Consider the following 20,030-nt stretch of genomic DNA (forward strand, 5'->3'; position numbering starts at 1 on the left):
TCCTGTTTTTCTTTTGTCAGTTTGGCCAATGGTTTATCAATTTTGTTGGTCTTTTCAAAGAACCAGCTTTTGGTCTTGTTAACTCTTTCAATTTTTTTTCCTACTCTCTACTTCATTTAATTCTGCTCTAATTCTTATTATTTCCTTTCTGGCACCCAGGGGCTTCTTTTGCTGCTCTCTTTCTACTTGTTCAAGTTGTAGGGTTAATGTTTTTATTATGGTCCTTTCTTCTTTTTGGATGTGTGCATTTATTGCTATAAACTGACCTCTGAGCACTGCCTTTGCTGTGTCTCAAGGTTTCTGGTAGGGTGTGTTTTCATTCTCATTTGATTCTAAGAATTTCTTTATTCTGTCCTTAATTTCTTCTATAACCCAGTAGTGTTTGAGCAAGGTGTTCAGTTTCCACGTGTTTGATTTTTTTTTCCTTGCTTTTTCTGTTATTGATTTCTACTTTTATGGCTTTATAGTCAGAAAAGATGCTTTGTAATATTTCAGTGCTTTGGATTCTGTTAAGGCTTGCTTTATGGCCTAGTGTGTGGTCCATTATGGAGAATGTTCCATGCCCATTGGAAAAGAAAGTATTCTTGTCTGCTGTTGGGTGGAGTGTTCAGTACATGTCTATAAGATCAAGTTGGTTTATTGTAGCATTTAGATCTTCCATGTCTTTGTCAAGCTTGTTTCTGGATGTTTTGTCCTTCACCAAAAGTGATGTGTTGAAGTCCCCTACTACTGTTGTGGAGCTGTCTATCTCTCTTTTCAATGCTGTTAGAGTTTGTTTTATGTATTTTGTAGCCCTGTCGTTGGGAGTGTAAATATTTATTATGTCCCTTTGGTGTATTGACCCTTTAATCATTAGTGTCCTTCCTTATCCTTTGTAGTGGATTTTACTTTAAAGTCTACTTTGTCAGAGATTAATGTTGCCACTCCTGCTCTTTTTTGTGTGTTGTTTGCTTGATATATTTTTTCCATCCTTTGAGTTTCAGCTTGTTTGTGTCTTTAAGTCTAAGATGTGTCTCTTGTAGGCAGCATATAGACGGATTGTGTTTTTTATCCAGTCTGCCACTCTTTGTCTCATTATTGGTACATTTAGTCCTTTTACATTCGGCATAATTATTGATAGGTATGAGTTTAGTGCTGTCATTTTGATGTCTTTTTTTGTGTGTTGTTAACAGTTTCTTTGTTCCACTTAATTTTCTGTACTGAGTCGTTTTTCCTTATGTATTTTCTTTTCATCTTTTTCATTGTTGTTGATTTTGTATTTGCTGAGTTTTTATATTTTTTTAGTTTTTTATTTTGACTTGTAAGATTGTTAGTTTCCTTTGTGATCATCTTAAATTTACCCCTATTTTTCTAAGTTTAAACAGTCTTTTATTTCTTTTTATCATCTTGACTTTCTCTCCCTATAAAAAATCTACGTCTACATTTTTTTAAGTCCCTCTTTTTTGTTTTGATGCTGTCATTTTTTGCATATTGACATCTGTTTCCCTATTTTCAGTGTTTTAGCTTTGATTTATATTCTTGTGACTTCCATATCTGGGTTGATATCTGGTTGCTGTGTCCTGTGTTCTAGTCTTGGGTTGTTATCTGATGTTATTGATTTTCTGACTGGGGGACTCCCTTTAGTATTTCTTGTAACTTTGGTTTGGTTTTTGCAGATTCCCTAAACTTCTGTTTATCTGGAAATGCCCTGATTTTGCCATCATATCTGAGAGACAGTTTTGCTGGATATATAATTCTTGGCTGGCAATTTTTTTCATTCAAGTCTTTATATATGTCATCCCATTGCTTTCTTGCTTACATGGTTTCCGCTGAGTAGTCTGAGCTTATTCTCATTGACTCTCCTTTTTGGATGACTTTTCATTTATCCCTAGCTGCTCTTAACATTCTCGCTTTATCTTTGGTTTTGGCAAGTTTGATTATAATATGTCTTTGTGACTTTCTTTTAGGATCTACCTTATGTGGGGTTTGATGAGCATCTTGGATAGATATCTTCTCATCTTTCATGATATCAGGGAAGTTTTCTGCCAACAAATCTTCAACAATTCTCTCTGTATTTTCTGTTATCCACCCCCACCCCCCGCCCCGTTCTGGTACTCCAGTCAGTCTCAGGTTATTCCTCTTCATAGAATCCCACATAATTCTTAGGGTTTCTTCAATTTTTAAAATCCTTTTATCTGATTTTTCCTCAAATAAGTTGGTGTCAAGTGCTTTATCTTCAATCTCACTAATTCTGACTTCCATTGCCTCAATTCTGCTCCTATGACTTTCTATTGAGTTGTCTAATTCTGAAATTTTATTGTTAATCTTCTGGATTTCTGATTGCTGCCTCTCTGTGGATTCTTTCAGCCTGTTAAGTTTGTCTTTGTGCTCTTCTCTAACCTTTTTAATTTCCTGTATTGCGTGTTCTGCATTTTGCTTAATTTCCTTCCTAATCTCTTGAAGAGTTCTGTATATTAATCTTTTGTATTCTGCCTCTGGTAATTCCAATAAATTTTCCTCCTCTGGAAAACTTCTAGATTCTTTATTTTGGGAGCTAGCTGAAGCCATCATGGACTGCCTTTTTATGTGATTTTATATTGACTGGTGTCTCCAAACCATCAATAAGTTATTACGTTTATTTATTTTATGTTTGCTTACTGTGTCCTAGCTTCTTGTTTTGTTTTGATCTGCCCAAATAGGGTGCTCATGTTAGCTAGTTTGATTATTGACACCTTTGAAGCTCTAATGTCCTGTCACCAGGTGGTTAGATCTGTTACTAGGTATGTGAGCTCAGAAGTCCACCCACTCCTCCTGTATGGATTCAGCTCAAGGGCTCCAGTAGATATCCACCAAGTGTGTGTTGCAGGCTCTCGCCTACAGTCCTAGACAGGCATAGGTGATTGGTGTAGGCACAGGCATCTGGCTGTAGCTGGGGGGGCACACTCTGAGCAAGGCAGGGGCCTGACAGCCACCCCCAAGTGTCCAGGAGGAAGGCATGTCCCTGTTCCCTATAGCACTTAGGTGGGTGGATTTTGCAGGCAAAATATAAGCACCCATTGCTGTTGGCTGTAAGGATTGGGGGGCACCTCTTATTCTTGGGCCCCTATCACAGGTGAGTAGGTGGCATGGGTAGAGCCACCAGTCCTCAGGCCCCTGATGTGGGTAGGTGAAGACTGAAGACCCTGCTTAATGGACAGAGCATTGTCAAATGTCATGAACCTGCCACTTCACAACTGAAACAGTGTAAGTTAGACTTCAGGTAAATACCCTGTTGTACTGCAGTATTGAGGGCCTACACTATTGACATGGGCCCACACAAGTCTATGCAGGGGAAAAGGCACTCAAAGTCCGTGCATCTCTTATGCCTGTGCCTAGGCAAAGGAGCTGTGCCTACCCTGAGTTGCTGGCTTAGGGGATCTGACAGTTTATGATTTCCCGTTTGTTAGTTTGTTCACTCTCTGAGGCCAGGAGAATGGCTCAGGGTCCTACTTCTGGCCCAAGGGACTTGGCAATTGCTGAAGCCAGTCCAGGACACAGTGCAGAGCAGGGAGCAGGGAGGTAAATGGGAGAGAGGTTTTTCCCTAAGGTGAGTGTTTTTGATCTGTGCATTAGGCTGGACACTGGTACTTATCTTTCACTGATCAATGGCTGCTTCTCACTGGTTCTGGGTGGCCGAGTAGACTCTCTGCTGCTGGTTCTCTTCTGGTGTGGAAAACTCCTCCTGAGCACCACTGCTTGCCTGCCTCACCACTCACCCATGAGCTGATCAGGCCTGAATGGCTCAGGCTCTCACTGGGTCAGGTCTGGCAACTCCTTGCTGCTTTCAAACCGTCTCTCCCTCCCCTTGCCACTCAGTCCGGTTCCTCAACTTTGCCTTTGATGTTCAGGGCTCCTAGATTGTCATATATAATCAATTCACTTGGTTTTTTTTGGGTCTTTTCTGTAAGACGGTCCACCAGAAGCATCTGAGTACTCCACCATCTTGGCCCCGCCCCCTGAGTTTCTTCTCTATAAAATTATTTTTAAAATTTATTTCCATGGTTAAGTCTAATTCCTATAGTGAAGCTCATAGTGGATTAGAGCATTTGAATCAAGTGTGACTGTCTTGACTTCAAGGAAGAGCCAGTGACCCGGGGGAGAGACTTGTTTTCGCCTCTGTATCAGATGTATGAAAATGGATCACAGCACAATTTAAAGTTAACAAAGCATGTTCACATGTTACCTTACTTGATACTCACAAAATTCTGTGAGGTGTAGGGCAGAGATTCTCCTCAATTTTCCAGATGAGGAAATAGAAGTCCAGAGACATGATGAGAATCAAGTCAAAAACCCTAAACCCGGTCAGACAGGGATTTAGTTCTGTTTCCACCTCACAGCTAGGAAAGCCAGTCATAATTCCTGTCCTCTTGCTAGTGAATCAATCTACAGGACTACACTGATTTTACAACAAGAACAACGTCTGTATTGACATGTTTTGGGGGTACACCAAAATGATAGCTACGAAGAAAGCTTCTATGTTCTATTTTCAGATACCGCCGAAGAGCCCACGTGACCCCAAAGTCATATCTCTCATTTATAAATGGTTATAAAAACATTTATACTGAAAAGGTGAAATATATTGATGGACAAGCTGAACGTATGAATATTGGTAAGAACGCAGTTTATTTCAGGGGGTTTGTTTGATAGCGATCCTAATATTTTGTTGGAGGATATTGTTCTGTTTGATAACAAAATACTAATTTTGTATTTGGATAATTTTGAGGGACGCCCCTAAGGACCTTCTAACCTGTCAAGAAACTCTGGGCAGAAGGAAATGTAAACCGAGGTGCCTGTTTTTTCTCTAGAACCATTTCTCTCAGCTCTTTCAGCTCTGTTGGGCAGTGAGTCAGCATAGTCACGGAGCCACTGCTCAGAGATAGGGGAAAAGTCACCTTACAGTTTTTGATCTCAGTATGATTTTCCTTGATTTGCCATGTTGTTGTTGTTGCCAGCTCTCATCAAGTTGGACCCCAGCTCATGGCAACCCATGCACAACAGAAAGACACACTGCCTGGTCCTGCGCCATCCCATCCCTATAATTAGTTGCGGATCAGACCACTGTGATCCATAGGGTTTTCACTGGCTTTTTCAGAAGTAGATACCCAGGCAAAGTATAAATTGAACAGATTATATGTCCAAAAAGCATGTAGCCCCAATGATCCAAAATGCATTTTGTTGTTATTAGTTGCCATCAGATTGGCTCTGATGCACAGCAATCTTATATATAACAGAACTAAATATTACCTGGTCCTGTGCCATCTTTATGATTGTTGGTATGTCTGAATCCATTGTTGTGGTTATTGTATAGTGCCTTCCAACCTAGGGGGCTCATCTTTCAGCACTATATTGGACAATATTCTGTTGTGATCAATGAAGTTTTTGTTGGCTAATTTTTGAAAGTAGATGGCCAGGCCTTTCTTCCTAGTCTGTTGTAGTTTGGAAGCTAAGACTAAAAGCTATGACTGGAAGCTCCACTGAAACCTGTCCACCATGCATGACCCCGCTGGTATTTGAAATACTAGTGGCATAGTTTCTAGCATCATAGCAACACTCAAGCCACCACACTAAGACAAACTGATACACAGGTGGTGGAAAACACACTTTAGTGCTTTCTTTTTACTTTGCCTACACATCACTTGCTCATGTAGTGTAACTAACTCCAGGGTCTGTGAAGTTATAGTGATGATAGAAATGTTGTGAAAGAAAGCTTTTTCTGTTGTTTTTCTCATGGCCCACCTTCTTGCAGCTTTTCTAAGTGATGCTCTAAAACTATTGATGTGCTGAAGCTGGCTTGTACTGGCTCATGAGTGCCAGTTAAATTTTTAGGAATTTTATGAGCTGGTTGTTAAACACGGCCTTAAAAAAAATTGCATCATATAAACTTACAATTAAATAAATTATATTAAAAATAAGTGTGATAAATACTCAAAACTCATCACTTCTCTATTTTTTTACTACATCTTACTATTATTAATGTTCTCCAGGTGATTTGTATCTATTATGTCTGTATGGTGGAAATATTATATAGTAGTGTCCATCTGAGAATCTCTTGGTAGCTTGACATCAGCCGTAGTGGGAGTATTTACACCGTGGAAATTGGCAGACATACAAATCCGTGCTTCTTCCCCCCAGAGACCCAGATGTTTCTTTTCTCTCCCAGAGACATGAACATTTGCCAATACCTCTCACTGTCTAGAATCCAGTTGGAATATGAGAAATTCAGTTAACGAATTATTTTGCTCTATAATACCAAAAATTACAGAGTCAGTTACACGTTTTAATTTTTATAGCAAAGAGAACTACAAAAAAATGTTAATACGTTATCTGCCTCATTGCCACCTCAGCTGCAATACAATTCAAAGGCAAAAAAATGATAGAAACTGTTTACAAAGTCAAGGTGATAATACATTTGTCCAGTAAATTTCCTGGCTAAAATAATCTTATACAACATACCATGGTGATTTTCCGTTAAAAGCAGCTAGATAATATTCTTCAATCAGAGCTACTTACTGCACCCTCTGTTGAAACTCTGAGAAATATGGTCAGTATTGTTGCACCTAAGACATGTATATTTTTAAAGCTCTTGTTCATAAAGAATTATCTTGTGTTTGTTGTAGTATTTACTTATATGGTGTATCTTCATATACTCAGCAAGAGTGTGTATTTGTAAACTACCTGATTATCATATTTTCTAAGGTCTTGATAAGCTAATGGAGGCAAGTGAATCCGTTGCTAAACTCTCTCAGGATCTTGCAGTGAAGGAGAAGGAATTGGCAGTGGCTTCTGTAAAAGCAGATGAAGTGAGTTTGTATTTATTTTATGACTAGAGATGATGAATATTTTTTCATATTAAAAAAAACATTATTTCAAAATGCTATTAAAAAAATAAACAGGGCTTGCGGACAGTTTGTGGTTAAGAGACTATTCAAAGACCGTTAAATATTTTTGTTTAACTTATACTAAGTCATAGCTATTATACGTTCTACTTGGTCTAAGGCTATTCTTTCTTTTCTTACTCTGTTCTCTCTCCTTTGTTTATGCAGTTTTTTATTGGAAGACTTTAAAAAATTTTTTTTTTATTGTACTTTAGATGAAGGTTTACAGAACAAATAGTTCTCATTAAACAGTCAGTACCACATATTGTTTATGACATTGGTTAACAACCCCTCTCCCTTCTCGACCTTGGAGGACCTTTTTTTTTTTTTTTTTTGTGAAAATATACATAGCCAAAGATACACCATTTCAAAAGTTTCTACATGTACAATTCAGTGACATCGATTACATTCTTCCAGTTGTGCTGCTATTCACACTATCCTTTTCCAAATTATTCCATCACCACTATTTTCAACTCACTGTCCCCTAGGCTTCCTTATGCAATTTTTGCTTGACTATAAGTTGTATTGGGTCTTCTCTTTGCTCCAGATTTAGGGTGGCCCAAGCATCATCTATAGTTTGTGTAAAGGAGAGAAAAGATAAGAGGATGAGTTAGTGGAATAAAAAAAGAAAAAAATACATATATACACACACGTATACACCCACTCCTCACTTATCGACTATCTCATTATCTGACATTTCACATTTACAACAATAGTAAAAAATTTACTACCTGACTGTTTTACACATTAATGACATATGTCTGGCAGTAACAGATGCCGAGGTGTGAGTCGAGAGTAACACTGGCTGTGATGGTTAAGGTTATGTGCCAACTTGGCTGGGTCGTGATTCTCAGTGATTTGGCAGTTATGTAACGATGTAATTGGCAGTTCTAAGGACTTGGTCTTTGGAATCTAACCATATCAGTAAGTGAGGAGTGGGGATATATACATATATACAGGTATAAACAGGTAACCTGTGACTTATGACGGGGTTTTCTTCTGAAAACTCCATCATAAGTTGGTTCTGACATAAGCTGAATACGTTATTATTATTTTTAGTTTTCATTATTATTGCTTTTTATTATCAGTATCTTTATAAATCCAATCTTTATTTATCTTTGAGGATTGGAAATATTACATACAAACTTACAGATGTGATGACATCAGCAAATTACATGCTGCAACATTGTATGTAGTACACATTAATAATGATAAGATGTACCAAATAAATAAATAAATAAACCTATGGTTGTAAGTGTGGTTCATTGTAACTCGAATACACTGTTAAGCTGGGGACTACTGGTGTATATATACTCCTGTCAAGGTGCTAGTGATACATATGTGCTGCTCCTTATCTATCACCTACCAGTATTAGATTGTTCTCATATTCCACTCCCTGAGAGTCAGTTAAGAATACATATTAGATCATGACCCTTACCCAGTTAATGGATTGACTGAGATATAACATAGGGAAGGTGCTTAGCACAGTGCTGGCATAGGGTAAGCACTCAACTAAATTAGCTATTTTTTATTGTTATTGCTGTGGGTTTCCTATGGTTTCCGACAGTATTCTATTATACTTACTTGAACTGTTCCTAATTCTCCAGAAATTGCGTATATTGGAAATGCCATTTTCCTGAAAGCTTGAAATATTTCTTTATATATGCTAAGCTTGAGAAAAGCTTAGAAAATAGAAGACTGCAAGGAACTGCTCAGAGGAATTACTTTTAAAACCCTTGAAATACAGGCAACTTAGCTGGAGACTAAATTTGCACTTATTCATGCTTTGTATTATGTTAAATATGAAATATCTAATATAGATCTGTGAATTTTGCTTACAGTTTGCTCTCATCTGTTTCCTCAATTTAACAGGTATTAGCAGAAGTCACAGTAAGTGCACAGGCTTCGGCTAAGGTGAAAAATGAAGTACAGGAGGTAAAAGACAAAGCCCAGAAAATTGTGGATGAAATTGATACCGAAAAAGTAAAAGCTGAGACCAAACTCGAGGCAGCTAAACCTGCTTTGGAAGAGGCAGAAGCAGCCCTGAATGTGAGCAGTGCATTGTTATCCCTCCCAAGACAAGTCCTAGCGGGTGCCATGTTTCCTTACAATACGTTAACTATGGAATTTTTGTATTCAGAAAACAGAATTGGATTCTTAATGTGATTTATAATCTCTGAGTGTGCAAACAAATGTTTCCATTGCTTTACTTTTCTATGTTTTAATTTTTTAAAGACTTTTCCTTCCTGTAAACTTATTATTTTCATTCCATAAATCAGCCTTCCATGAGAACTGAGACATAAGGCTGGCGATTAATGGCTTAAACTATAGCATGAGGGACTGAGATTATATACAGAGCCTTCTGGGATCCTCCAGCATCCCATCCACATTATGCCACCCTTGATTCTTAAAATCCACTTGTGGTTCCTCACTGCTCTCAGGATCAAGTCCTGAGCCAGCCATCCACTGCTGCTTTGGAGACAGACAGATCCGCGTTTTCCTCTCATGACAACCACTTCTTAGATACATGATCTGGAGTAAATTTACTTAACTTTCATGGGTTTCCGTGGGGATTAAATTCCCCATGGATTCTTGAGGGATCAATGTAGCTAAAAGCAATGAATACAATATATTGGGCACACAGAATGTGCTCAAGAAATACCAGTGCTGCTGCTGACCTGGCTTCTGTCTACTCCGTGAACTTCATCTCTTGACATTCTGCCCTAACATACAGAAATACCTATGTAGGCTTTTGGAAGGATCATGGGCACACGTTTAAATGTGCCTCTCCCTCTGCCAGGAATGCCTTTCCTAACCTTCATTGCTTAATAAGAGTCATTCTTCAAGACTGGGCTCACTCCTTACCTCCTCCAGAATGTTTTCAGTACTTCTTCTGGGCCCTCCTCTTTTCCTATCACCCCTAGGCTTCTATCATAGCAGGTATCCTCATTTAGGGTAATTGTGTCTTCTCTGCCCTCCTCAGGAGAGTGTGGGGTGGTGAGAAGTGAATGGTAGTGATGTTCCAAAGTAGTTAGTTAGGAGCAACTGGGGGGAAAAAAAGAACAAAAACTAACAGAAATCTCAAAATAACAGTGAAAGAGCCATTACGCAAAAATCTTAGAATTCAGAACTTTGAGGAGATAATGCCAGAGATTGGAGGGAGACTAAGTTTTTAAGTTTTCTACCTTAATTATTTGAAAGTATTAGATCTCCACATGACTATTAATATTACTGAACAAAATATGTATTGATTCCAAACCCCCAATACAGACAATCAAACCAAATGATATTGCCACGGTCAGAAAACTTGCAAAACCCCCACACCTTATTATGAGGATCATGGACTGCGTTCTGTTACTGTTTCAAAAGAAAATTGACCCGGTTACTATGGATCCAGAAAAACCTTGCTGCAAGCCATCCTGGGGAGAATCATTAAAAGTAAGTAGAATCTATCTTTGTAAGCCCTATGAGGCGCATCACGTGTCCCCAGTCCTGGACACTCAGTATAGACCAGACAAGCTGACAGACAATAATTGATTATTGTGTATCTAAGAGCTTATCAGAAACTGCATCTCCCAAAATCTAAGTAAGGATAGATTTTAAAGCTGAATGCCTTCCTTTTATGAAGTCTGTTCAGAACTAGTGGCTGGTCTTGGTATCAACCTAGCCCAGTTTTGAAAAGGTGGGGAGGGGGGCTGTGTGGTTGGTGGTATTTAGATGAACTCTCTAGACAGGAAATATATGTAGCTTTCTTCTTTGCTCTTTCTCTACAGAAACGAGAAGACAATTTGCAATTTACAGACTTAAGTTGACTGCATCATAATCTTGATCTATATGTTTAGGGCAAATCAATTGTTACTTCAATTTGGAAATGCACACTAAATCTAAGGAAGAAAATATTTATTTTCTCTCCGAAGTTACAAGTTGTTATGCTATTTTTCAGTTGATGAGTGCAACAGGATTCCTGTTCAACCTTCAGCAGTTCCCCAAGGATACCATAAATGAAGAGACTGTTGAGTTACTACAGCCATATTTTAATATGGATGACTACACCTTCGAAAGTGCAAAAAAAGTCTGTGGGAATGTGGCCGGTCTGCTGTCTTGGACACTTGCTATGGCGACATTTTATGGCATCAATAGGGAAGTGTTGCCCCTGAAGGTAAACATTTTCCTTCATTTCTCCATAAACCAATGTTTAAAGAATCAATCATCAGTATTACTACTATTAAAAGACAAAGCATAATTTAGATTAATAAAGGTATATGTCCTTGTTACCAATTTTTTCTTTTTATGTATGTCTTCTCACAGTTTCTCATTTCTTTTACATCCTTTATGTATTTTTTGGCATCACAGACAAGTAACTGAAGCCAGCTCTTTAACTTAAACAGGAAATTAACTTATTGGAAATAATTATCAAGCTATCATGAAAGAAAACTTGCCATTTCTTAAAAGTTTGAGCATTGGGTTTGGAGACTGAGTTTTATTACTGTATTCCAAACAAAATTTATAAAAACAGATAAATCCTAGAAATGTTTTAAGTCTTAGAGATTTTTAGAAAGGGAACCTTATATGCATCTAAGAAATGAACAATCAAGCAACAGTTGCTTACAAAAGAAATCAGAATGTTGCAGGCTTCCCACAACCATAAATGCTGGAAGATAATGGAAAAACATATGCAGAGTTTTGAGAGGAAAATTGCTGTAGTACAGTTATTCAATAACAAGAATTCAGGCTGCCTTTCATGTATGAGGGAACAGAAAGACATTTTCAAGGGCGCAACTTAGGTGGTAAACACACACACACACACACACAGACACACACACAGACACACAAAACCCAACCATCTGTATACTGGGTCAAGCTGTCCTTCCTGTCTGAGGGAACAGAAAGACATTCTTAGGGATGCAAGGATTCACAAAATATACCTCTAGATACACATTACTCTCAACTTCTTTTCTCCCCTCTGCCAACCAAAAGCTAAAAGAATTTAAAGTGGTTGCTTTGTGGACTGGAAAATGGTGAGTGTGTGGGCAGAGGATTACTGTTTTTCATAATAATCCTTATAGAAATGACTGCCTCTTTAAACTCTGTGCACATGTAACTTTAAGAAAAATTAAAAATAAATTCAAAGTAAGAAAATTTTAGCAAAGGGGAAGGATGGGAAAAGATAGCAGATACACCCACATAAAAAGATACCAAGGGAACAGTGTTACTATAAATGTAGAAATAAGAAAAAAACCATTTATGGGAGCAGAGTTACTTTTTCTTGATAAAAATTATGATACACAGTGAAGATTTAATTGCAACAATGCTTCATGCAATCAGTAAAATAGTATCAAATTACATAAAGTAAAATCAATTACTTACTATGCTAAGTAGAAATTAACAGATATTATAATTTGTGACCCTGGCACACGCTATTCATCTATGACAGATGGAGTAGGCATAGAGCCTGCTATATGGGTGTGCGACCTGTGTACATGTGGCCCTGTGCTAAGAAAGGCCTCTGCTTGGTTTAATGCTCTGCCTTTGCCCTCTTTAATGAGGAGCCTGTGTTCATTTCCTGGGGCTACCCTAACAATGTACAGCAGACTGGTTGGCTTATGAGAACTGAATGTATTGCCTTACAGTTCTGGAGGCTAGGAGTCTGAAATCAGGGCAGCTGCTTGGTCAGTTTCTTCTGAGGGCTCTGAGAAACTGTTCGTGCCTCTCTGCCAGCTTCCGGTGACGGCCAGTGATCCTTGGTGTTCCTTGGCTTGTAGATAACTCTGATCTCGCCTGGCCATCTTCCCTGTGGGTCTGTTTGCATCTCTTCTCTTTTATAAGCACACCACTCATATTGGATTAGGACCCACCCTACTGCATTAGGACCTCATGTTAGTTGGTAACATCTTCAAAGACCCTATTTCCAAACAAGGTCATATTCACAGGTACGAGAGGTTAAGACTTCAACATATCTTTTTTGGGGGACACAAATGAACCCATAACAGGGTTGCACATTTTCATTTTGCACTGGGCCAACAAATTATGTAGCCAGTCCTGAGTAGGCATAAACTAATAAATATATAGAGATTTTATACCATATTATTATTAACGTTGAATAGCTATATTGAACTTCCTTCAGTATAAACAAAGAATATGAAATTATTTCTAGTATCTGAGAAACATTGATAAAAATTGATCCTATTCAAAGTTAAAAGAAAACCTTGCTTAAATTCTCAAAAGCACAAGTTGCTGGCACCTCATTCTCTGATCATAATGCAATAAAATGAGGAAGTTTACATTAAAAAAAAAAAAAGCCAGAGCCACTTCTGTTTAGAAAATTATGAAAATAATCTAGTTATCAAAATTTTCGTGATGTGGACAAAATAGTACATTCACGTACTCATAAGCACGCATACATACAAAATTTAAGGAAAGCAAAAGAGAGCTAATAAAAATAACATTAAAAATTAGAGACAAGAAAAGCAGAACTAATGAGTAAATCTAAGAACTGGTGCTTTGCAAAGACAAAATACAAGAGATATGCTCCTGGAAAATCTAATCAAGAAAAAAACACTGAAAAACAAATGAGAATAGTAAGACTTTCCATATAATCCATATAGTCACAGATGTGTAGATTTAAATAATTAAAACAAAAATTTGTGCAGATGTATGTAAATGCATTAGGAAATCTACATGAAATAAAATTTTTCTGGGAAAAGGGACTAAATTCAAATCAATCAAATACTGAGAAAGTTATCAAAAGTAACTACTCCAGAAGGCTCTGGGTCTAGATTACTGATTAATTATATTAAATTTACAAGAAACAGATAATTACCATGCTGTAGGGCTTAGAAAGAAATGAAAATTACTGTTCCAATTACAAACCCAACGGTATTTATCAGAGCGTCATTTATAACAATTAAAAATAAAATACAATAATAAAAATATAATAATTAAAAATGTGGGAAAAAATGAATGTCTGAAAGTAGGGGGAAAGTTACTTAAATTATGATACATCTAAGTCATGGAATATCATGAAGTCATAAAACTAATGTTCATGAAGAATTTTTAAGTATGTGGTAAAATATATTAATACAGTCAGTAAAAAATAAGAGTATCAGTTAACTTAACAAAATATTCACAGGTTATCTCTGGGTAGCATCATGGGTGATTTTTTTTCTCCATATGCATTATTGTATTTTCCATGTTTTCTATATTAAACATGTAAGTACATTAATAATAAAAGGAAAAAAAAATCAGCGAAATATCTCAAAGACCCTCTGCTTCTCTAGCTGAAAACTCTGAAACAGATGTCTTCCAATGTACCATCTAATGGAAAAATTATGTAATTTTGTTACCATTTGCCAATTAGAATCACATGAATGTTTTGTAGCGCTAATTCAGTTCTACACTAACCACTTCTTCTTCCTTTTAAGGCTAACCTGGCAAAGCAGGAGGGCCGTTTATCAGTTGCTAATGCTGAATTAGGGAAGGCACAGGCCCTGCTGGATGAGAAGCAAGCCGAGTTGGATAAAGTACAAGCAAAATTTGATGCAGCAATGAATGAGAAAATGGTGAGATTAAATATATAAAATCACCAAAGCGATGTAATGAAAATTTTACAGAAGTATGTGTTGTATTTAGAAACCAGGCAAATGTTTATGATGAAACAAGATATACCTGAGTGCTGTTAGCTACCTATTTTGGATCTTTGGCACTCCAAAATTCTTTTTTGTGTTTTTAATATTTATGTATCTGTAAAAGATGTGATATAAAATGAAAACTGCTGATTTTAAAGTTTAAAAACTGGATTTGACATCCAGCTCAACCAGTTGTTAATTATGCAATTTAGGGCAAGTGACAACTTCATCTGTAAAATGGGGATCCTAATACTACCTTAGGAACCCTGGTGGTGCAGTGGTTAAAGCACTCAGCTGCTAACCAAAAGGTCGTCAGTTCGAACCCACCAGCCATTCCGTGGGAGAAAGATGTGACAGTCTCCTTCCATAGAGATTTACAGCCTTGGAAACCCTACGGGGCATATCTACTCTGTCCTATAGGGTCACTATGAGTCCGAACCGACTCTACAGTGCTGGGTAGTAAATATACTACCTTACAGGGTAGGCTATCAACCATGGTGGGCTGGTAAATGTTCAAAAACTGGCTCAGGGTGGGGGCGCGCCTTGATTTATAGTGTTTGCTGCTTTCTGTGGTGTAAATATTCCCACCACTGCTGATTTCAAGCTATCAGTGTGATGAACACAAAGTTGGAAAAAGATGCTCAGCAGAATTCATTACAGAAAAAGCCTGAATATAGTCACCATAGGAGTACAATGGATTTAAATATCCCCAACAGCATAGATAATAGTACAATGTAGTAAATATTTAGGAAGTGATGAGTTTTGAGTTTTTATTACCTTTTTAAAAATATAATTTGCTTAAGTATAAGTTTATATGATTTAATTTTTAACAGTCCCATTGCGGTCAGGTAGATTCCAACTCATAGCAACCCTATAGGACAGAGTAGAACTGCCCCATAGGGTTTCCAAGGAGCCACTGGTGGATTCCAACTCCTAACCTTTTGGTTAGCAGCCAGTCTCTTTACCACTGCACCACCAGGGCTATGTTTAACAACTAGCTCACATATTTTCTGAAAATGTAACATTTGGTTCTTGTGAGCTGGTACAAACTGAGTCCTACACACCACTAATTGTGAGGTTTTTTTCTGGGGGAAAAAAATGCTCTGTAAACTGCAGAGAACTCAGGATTATCATTAAGTCCAAGACTTAAAGTTGTGAATTTTTTTTATTTGATTCACTTTTGAAAATATTTAAAGAAATATTATTTTAATTTATGCTCTATGGGTTATCTCATACAAAATTGCTTTTCTTGAGATTTCGTAAGGCAAAAATAACTATATTATGATGTAAGTCAATGAATTATCAGAATTTAATATGTAAAGTTTTACACTGTATTTTTAAATTATATTTGTTTTGAAAATTCAGATACTTCTTTGTGTATTTTTATGTGTGAACATAATAGATGCTTTATTAAGCATTCAGGAGAGTTCTTTGAGGCATTCTCCCTTTATGAATATAGGATTTGCTTAATGATGCCGACATGTGCCGGAAAAAGATGCAGGCAGCTTCCACTCTCATCGATGGACTGAGTGGAGAAAAAGTCCGGTGGACTCAGCAAAGTAAAGAGTTCAAAGCTCAGATTAATAGGTACAAATTCTGGTCTTCATTATACTAGCTCTCCTTCTTAGTCATCACTCCAAATGCCACCTCTTTGTGACATTAGAGAACAAAAAATCCATTTCCAGGATGACTTGCTTTTCTCCTTCATGTCCACATACCCATCTGTGACTCCCATCCTCTAAGAAACTGCTTACACTCAAGAAAGTGCTTACAGCTTAAACCACGCACTCTCAGTAAAACAGAGTGAATAAAATGTCCTGAAATATTTTCTAATCTCAGTTTTGGTTCAGCAGTGTGGGTGTCCAGTATACGGATGCTTCTGATGTTGTTTTGCTTCTCCACAGCAATCTAAATACTTGTTCCAGTTCTCTGCTCTTCCCTTCAGTGATTTTTGGTAGTGTGGATCAGTGGTTTGTTCTTAATACAAGAGTATCTTGTGTTGGTGTGTGGTGTCCGTTGGTGTCCTCAGAAAACTTAAAAGAGGGGGAGAAGAGAAGAGTAGCAGAATGGGCAAGGCGGGATAAAGTTAGTCTTATTGGGACTTTGTTTCATCATGGTTAATAAGCTAGTTAAGACTCTTCATTTAGATCCATTTTTCTTATGAACTCATAGTAGATTTCACAGCACAATTTAAACACAATTTTTAAACACTAAGACTGAATCTGAACAGGGCCAGGGAGGGCACGGATGAGAAGACGATAATTTCCCACTAGGAGTCAAGACTCTGAACTTGTAGGCTTTAGTAGAGAGCCTTCTTCCTTGTTCCCTGACTCACCCCAAATGTTCCCAGTTCTATCCTCTTTTGGGGTTTTGGGCTCCCTTTTGCTTTAGGTCTTTCCATGTCTGATTACAAAGTATCAAGCAGGGAGCAAACAAGGTTTTCTCCCCATAACAAAACAAAACTGCACTGTGGCCTTTCAAACTGCTTAATGGAATAGCTTCAAACGTGTGTCCCGAGTCTCACTTTGGGGAGGGGGCTTGTGTTTTTTTTTTTCTTGACAGACTTGTAGGTGATATTCTGCTGTGCACTGGATTCCTTTCCTACCTCGGTCCTTTCAATCAGATATTTAGGAATCTTTTGCTTAAAGATCAGTGGGAGACAGAGTTGAGAGCGCGGAGAATTCCTTTCACTGAAAATTTGAACATCATTTCAATGTTGGTGGATCCTCCAACAGTAAGTATTAGTTTCCTAACAATATTATCTGAATTTCAGTCTCATTTTATTTCTTACCAAGAAATCAAGTTACACATTTTTTTTCGTTTAATCAAGAAGATTGTTTTGAAAATGCTTGATTTACCAAAAAAAAAAGAAGAAGAAGAAGAATTTTCTTTGTGGTATACAAGTACCTTTACATTTTCAAAGTAAAACTAGTCACACTGCTGTGAACTAAAACAGCACTTGTGAGATACGGCCTTGCTATTACTGAGCTCTTTTTATAACCCTCCATTACGTTCACCACTCCTATGAAGTCTCACTTTGTTTCAAACATTTTAGGCAAATGTAGGCATTATCTAGGTCAGAAGTGCCAGTGTTAACCTGATTTTGATCATTCCTCATCTTTTTTAGTGTTCAGTAGCATGTTCTGGCATCACTGAGTAATCTGCACTATACTAACCTTTCTTGCTGGGCACTGGATGGCACTATCAATTTTCGGTATATCTTACGGAGCTCACATGGAAATAAATCCAGGCAATTTGTATTTATGAGCTGCTTGCCTGATTTGTAAATATGCTCCCCAGTTGCTGCTTCCATAGGGATGCCAAGCTATTAATTTCATGTTATCTGTACTTAAAAATTAAGAAACCAGTCTTTTACAATTCAAACAATGTTGAATCTGTCTCTTACAGGGAATAGATTTTGTATGAGAGATGTACTGGACCCTGGTGAAGCAAAGTGGGCTAGGGTATTCTTTATTAATTATGGCCTTTGGAGGTCCTGGGGTAATTTAATGAAGGTGGAGGCTGGTTGGCTTCTTGGATATCGGGTGATTTTATTGATCACATGGAGGGAGGCTGGCAATCCAATGTTAATTTGGAGGAGGAAATGTTCACAAAAATTTCATTGATGAGCTCCTGCCAATCTAATGTCTCATGTAATCTAATTTCTTTGCCTTTAGCTCTGCAGTCACCCTTACCCCATATAAGCAGAGCCAAAAGGCAGGAAGGGGAGTTTCAGGGCTTCTCCTTGGAGTTTATCTTGTTCTCTGACGTCTCATTATAGTCATTACTCCACTAAATCCAGCCAATCTGGATCCCCCCACCTACTCAGTCCCACCACATTTTAAGCCCCCGTGTTCTCTAAATGTTCAGCCACTGAAATCTCCAAATCAGGTTCAGTAAGCAATCACTTTACAACATTTCCCCGTAAGTATGAGAATGCAATGCAAAGGGCTAACCCTAGTCTTGGGTTATTAAGGAAAGGATTCATTAGATCATAATTTGTTTTTTAAAGTTAATATGACTCGGTTCACATTCACAAGCTTGTTTGTTTTTTTCCCAGTTGCATTGTTTCAAAGAAAAATAAAGGCATCCAATTTTTAAATTCTTTTAAAATGTGATACTTTTGATTACTAGTAGAAGCATTGTTGTTCTCCTTTCAATGGCCGTATCCCTTTCCTGTCATTCAGATTGGTGAGTGGGGGCTGCAGGGATTGCCAGGAGATGACCTCTCAATTCAGAATGGCATTATTGTGACAAAGGCTACCAGGTACCCACTCCTGATAGATCCACAAACTCAAGGCAAAACTTGGATTAAATCAAAAGAAAAAGAAAATGATTTGCAGGTATGTACCATTTAGTGCATGGGAAAGTAATCTTAAAATCGTGAAATTTCCCCAAAATTTCAGTTCAATCTGCCAGTGATAAAGTTGTCATCTCTTTGATAAATGTTTTTTAATTTACGTGCTTGAGTTTTCTAACTGCAAATTGACATCAAGGCTCTGATTATTTTTTCTCTTTAGCACTCCCTCTCGCTTTCCCTCTTCCTCTGTTTCCCTGGCTCTGTTGCTTTTGCTAATGTTGGATGTGGCTTTTGTTCTGGGGCTTGGGTGTGGGCTGATAGGAAAACAACAAAAATAGAACTTGGTGATCCCTTGGTTCAAGGCCATTTGCACCAACCTAGCACAGACAGTTGGTATTGCATTGCATACTAGAGTCCAGTATTGGAGTTAGAGTCTAATAACGTGAAATAAAGGGTCTCACAATAGCTACAATGATGGACTTACAACATACCAGAGATTCATACTAGTGATTGTGAGGATGGCACGGGACAGAGCAGCTTTTTGTTTTGTTGTCAACTTGATGGCAGCCAACAACAACAACGTGTTAATGTAATGTGTTTTGCTATTGTTTCCTGAGCTTCTTTCTTGAGGATCTTGTCAGGAGGGGTAGGGGTAAACAAAGGCAGGATTCCAATATTCCTGACTGTCATGGGGATCTTGTTTCCACTGATATCCCAGTTCCACTGTCAGTATACTCACTGTTAACTATACACTGTTCCTAGAGTTCTAACCTTGTGCCTCTGTATTTTTGCTTATACTCCTTCTACTAACCAGAGTATCTTTTCCATTTTACTGCCCAATCCACCCACATTCCATATAAAAACCTTAAGTATTTCTTCAAAATTTCCAGTACTACCTTCATCAAGACTTGTTATATGTCCTTAACTTAATATAGACCTTCCTGAATCCCCACAATGTCTTGTTTGTATTTATGGTGTAGACTTAGAGTCTATCTTGAATTTTTGTTCTTTGCACATTTGTCTTTAACTCTGTGTTGTGTGTTAGGTGCCACTGAGTTGGTTCTGACTCATAACCACCCTCTGTACAACAGAAGGAAACACTGCCCGGTCCTGTGCCATCCTCACAATCATTGTTATGCTTGAGCCCATTGTTACAGCCACTGTGTCAATCCATCTCATTGAGGGTCTTCCTCTTTTTCACTGACCCTCTAC

At 37.8% G+C, this 20,030-nt stretch overlaps 1 protein-coding gene across 1 annotated transcript in view; it reads left to right on the plus strand.

Moving 5' to 3' along the window:
* The window catches only part of DNAH8 (dynein axonemal heavy chain 8), a 383,298-nt gene that overhangs the window by 232,099 nt on the left and 131,169 nt on the right, over positions 1 to 20,030 (plus strand). Inside the window, 9 exon segments of the mRNA XM_023734112.1 lie at positions 4,509 to 4,627; positions 6,715 to 6,818; positions 8,766 to 8,942; positions 10,164 to 10,331; positions 10,837 to 11,052; positions 14,315 to 14,452; positions 15,978 to 16,105; positions 17,081 to 17,252; positions 18,706 to 18,861. Of these exon segments, the coding sequence (XP_023589880.1) occupies positions 4,509 to 4,627; positions 6,715 to 6,818; positions 8,766 to 8,942; positions 10,164 to 10,331; positions 10,837 to 11,052; positions 14,315 to 14,452; positions 15,978 to 16,105; positions 17,081 to 17,252; positions 18,706 to 18,861 (1,378 nt within the window).

This window comes from Trichechus manatus, unplaced genomic scaffold, assembly GCF_000243295.1.
Source record: "Trichechus manatus latirostris isolate Lorelei unplaced genomic scaffold, TriManLat1.0 scaffold00065, whole genome shotgun sequence".
NCBI classification, from domain to species: domain Eukaryota; kingdom Metazoa; phylum Chordata; class Mammalia; order Sirenia; family Trichechidae; genus Trichechus; species Trichechus manatus.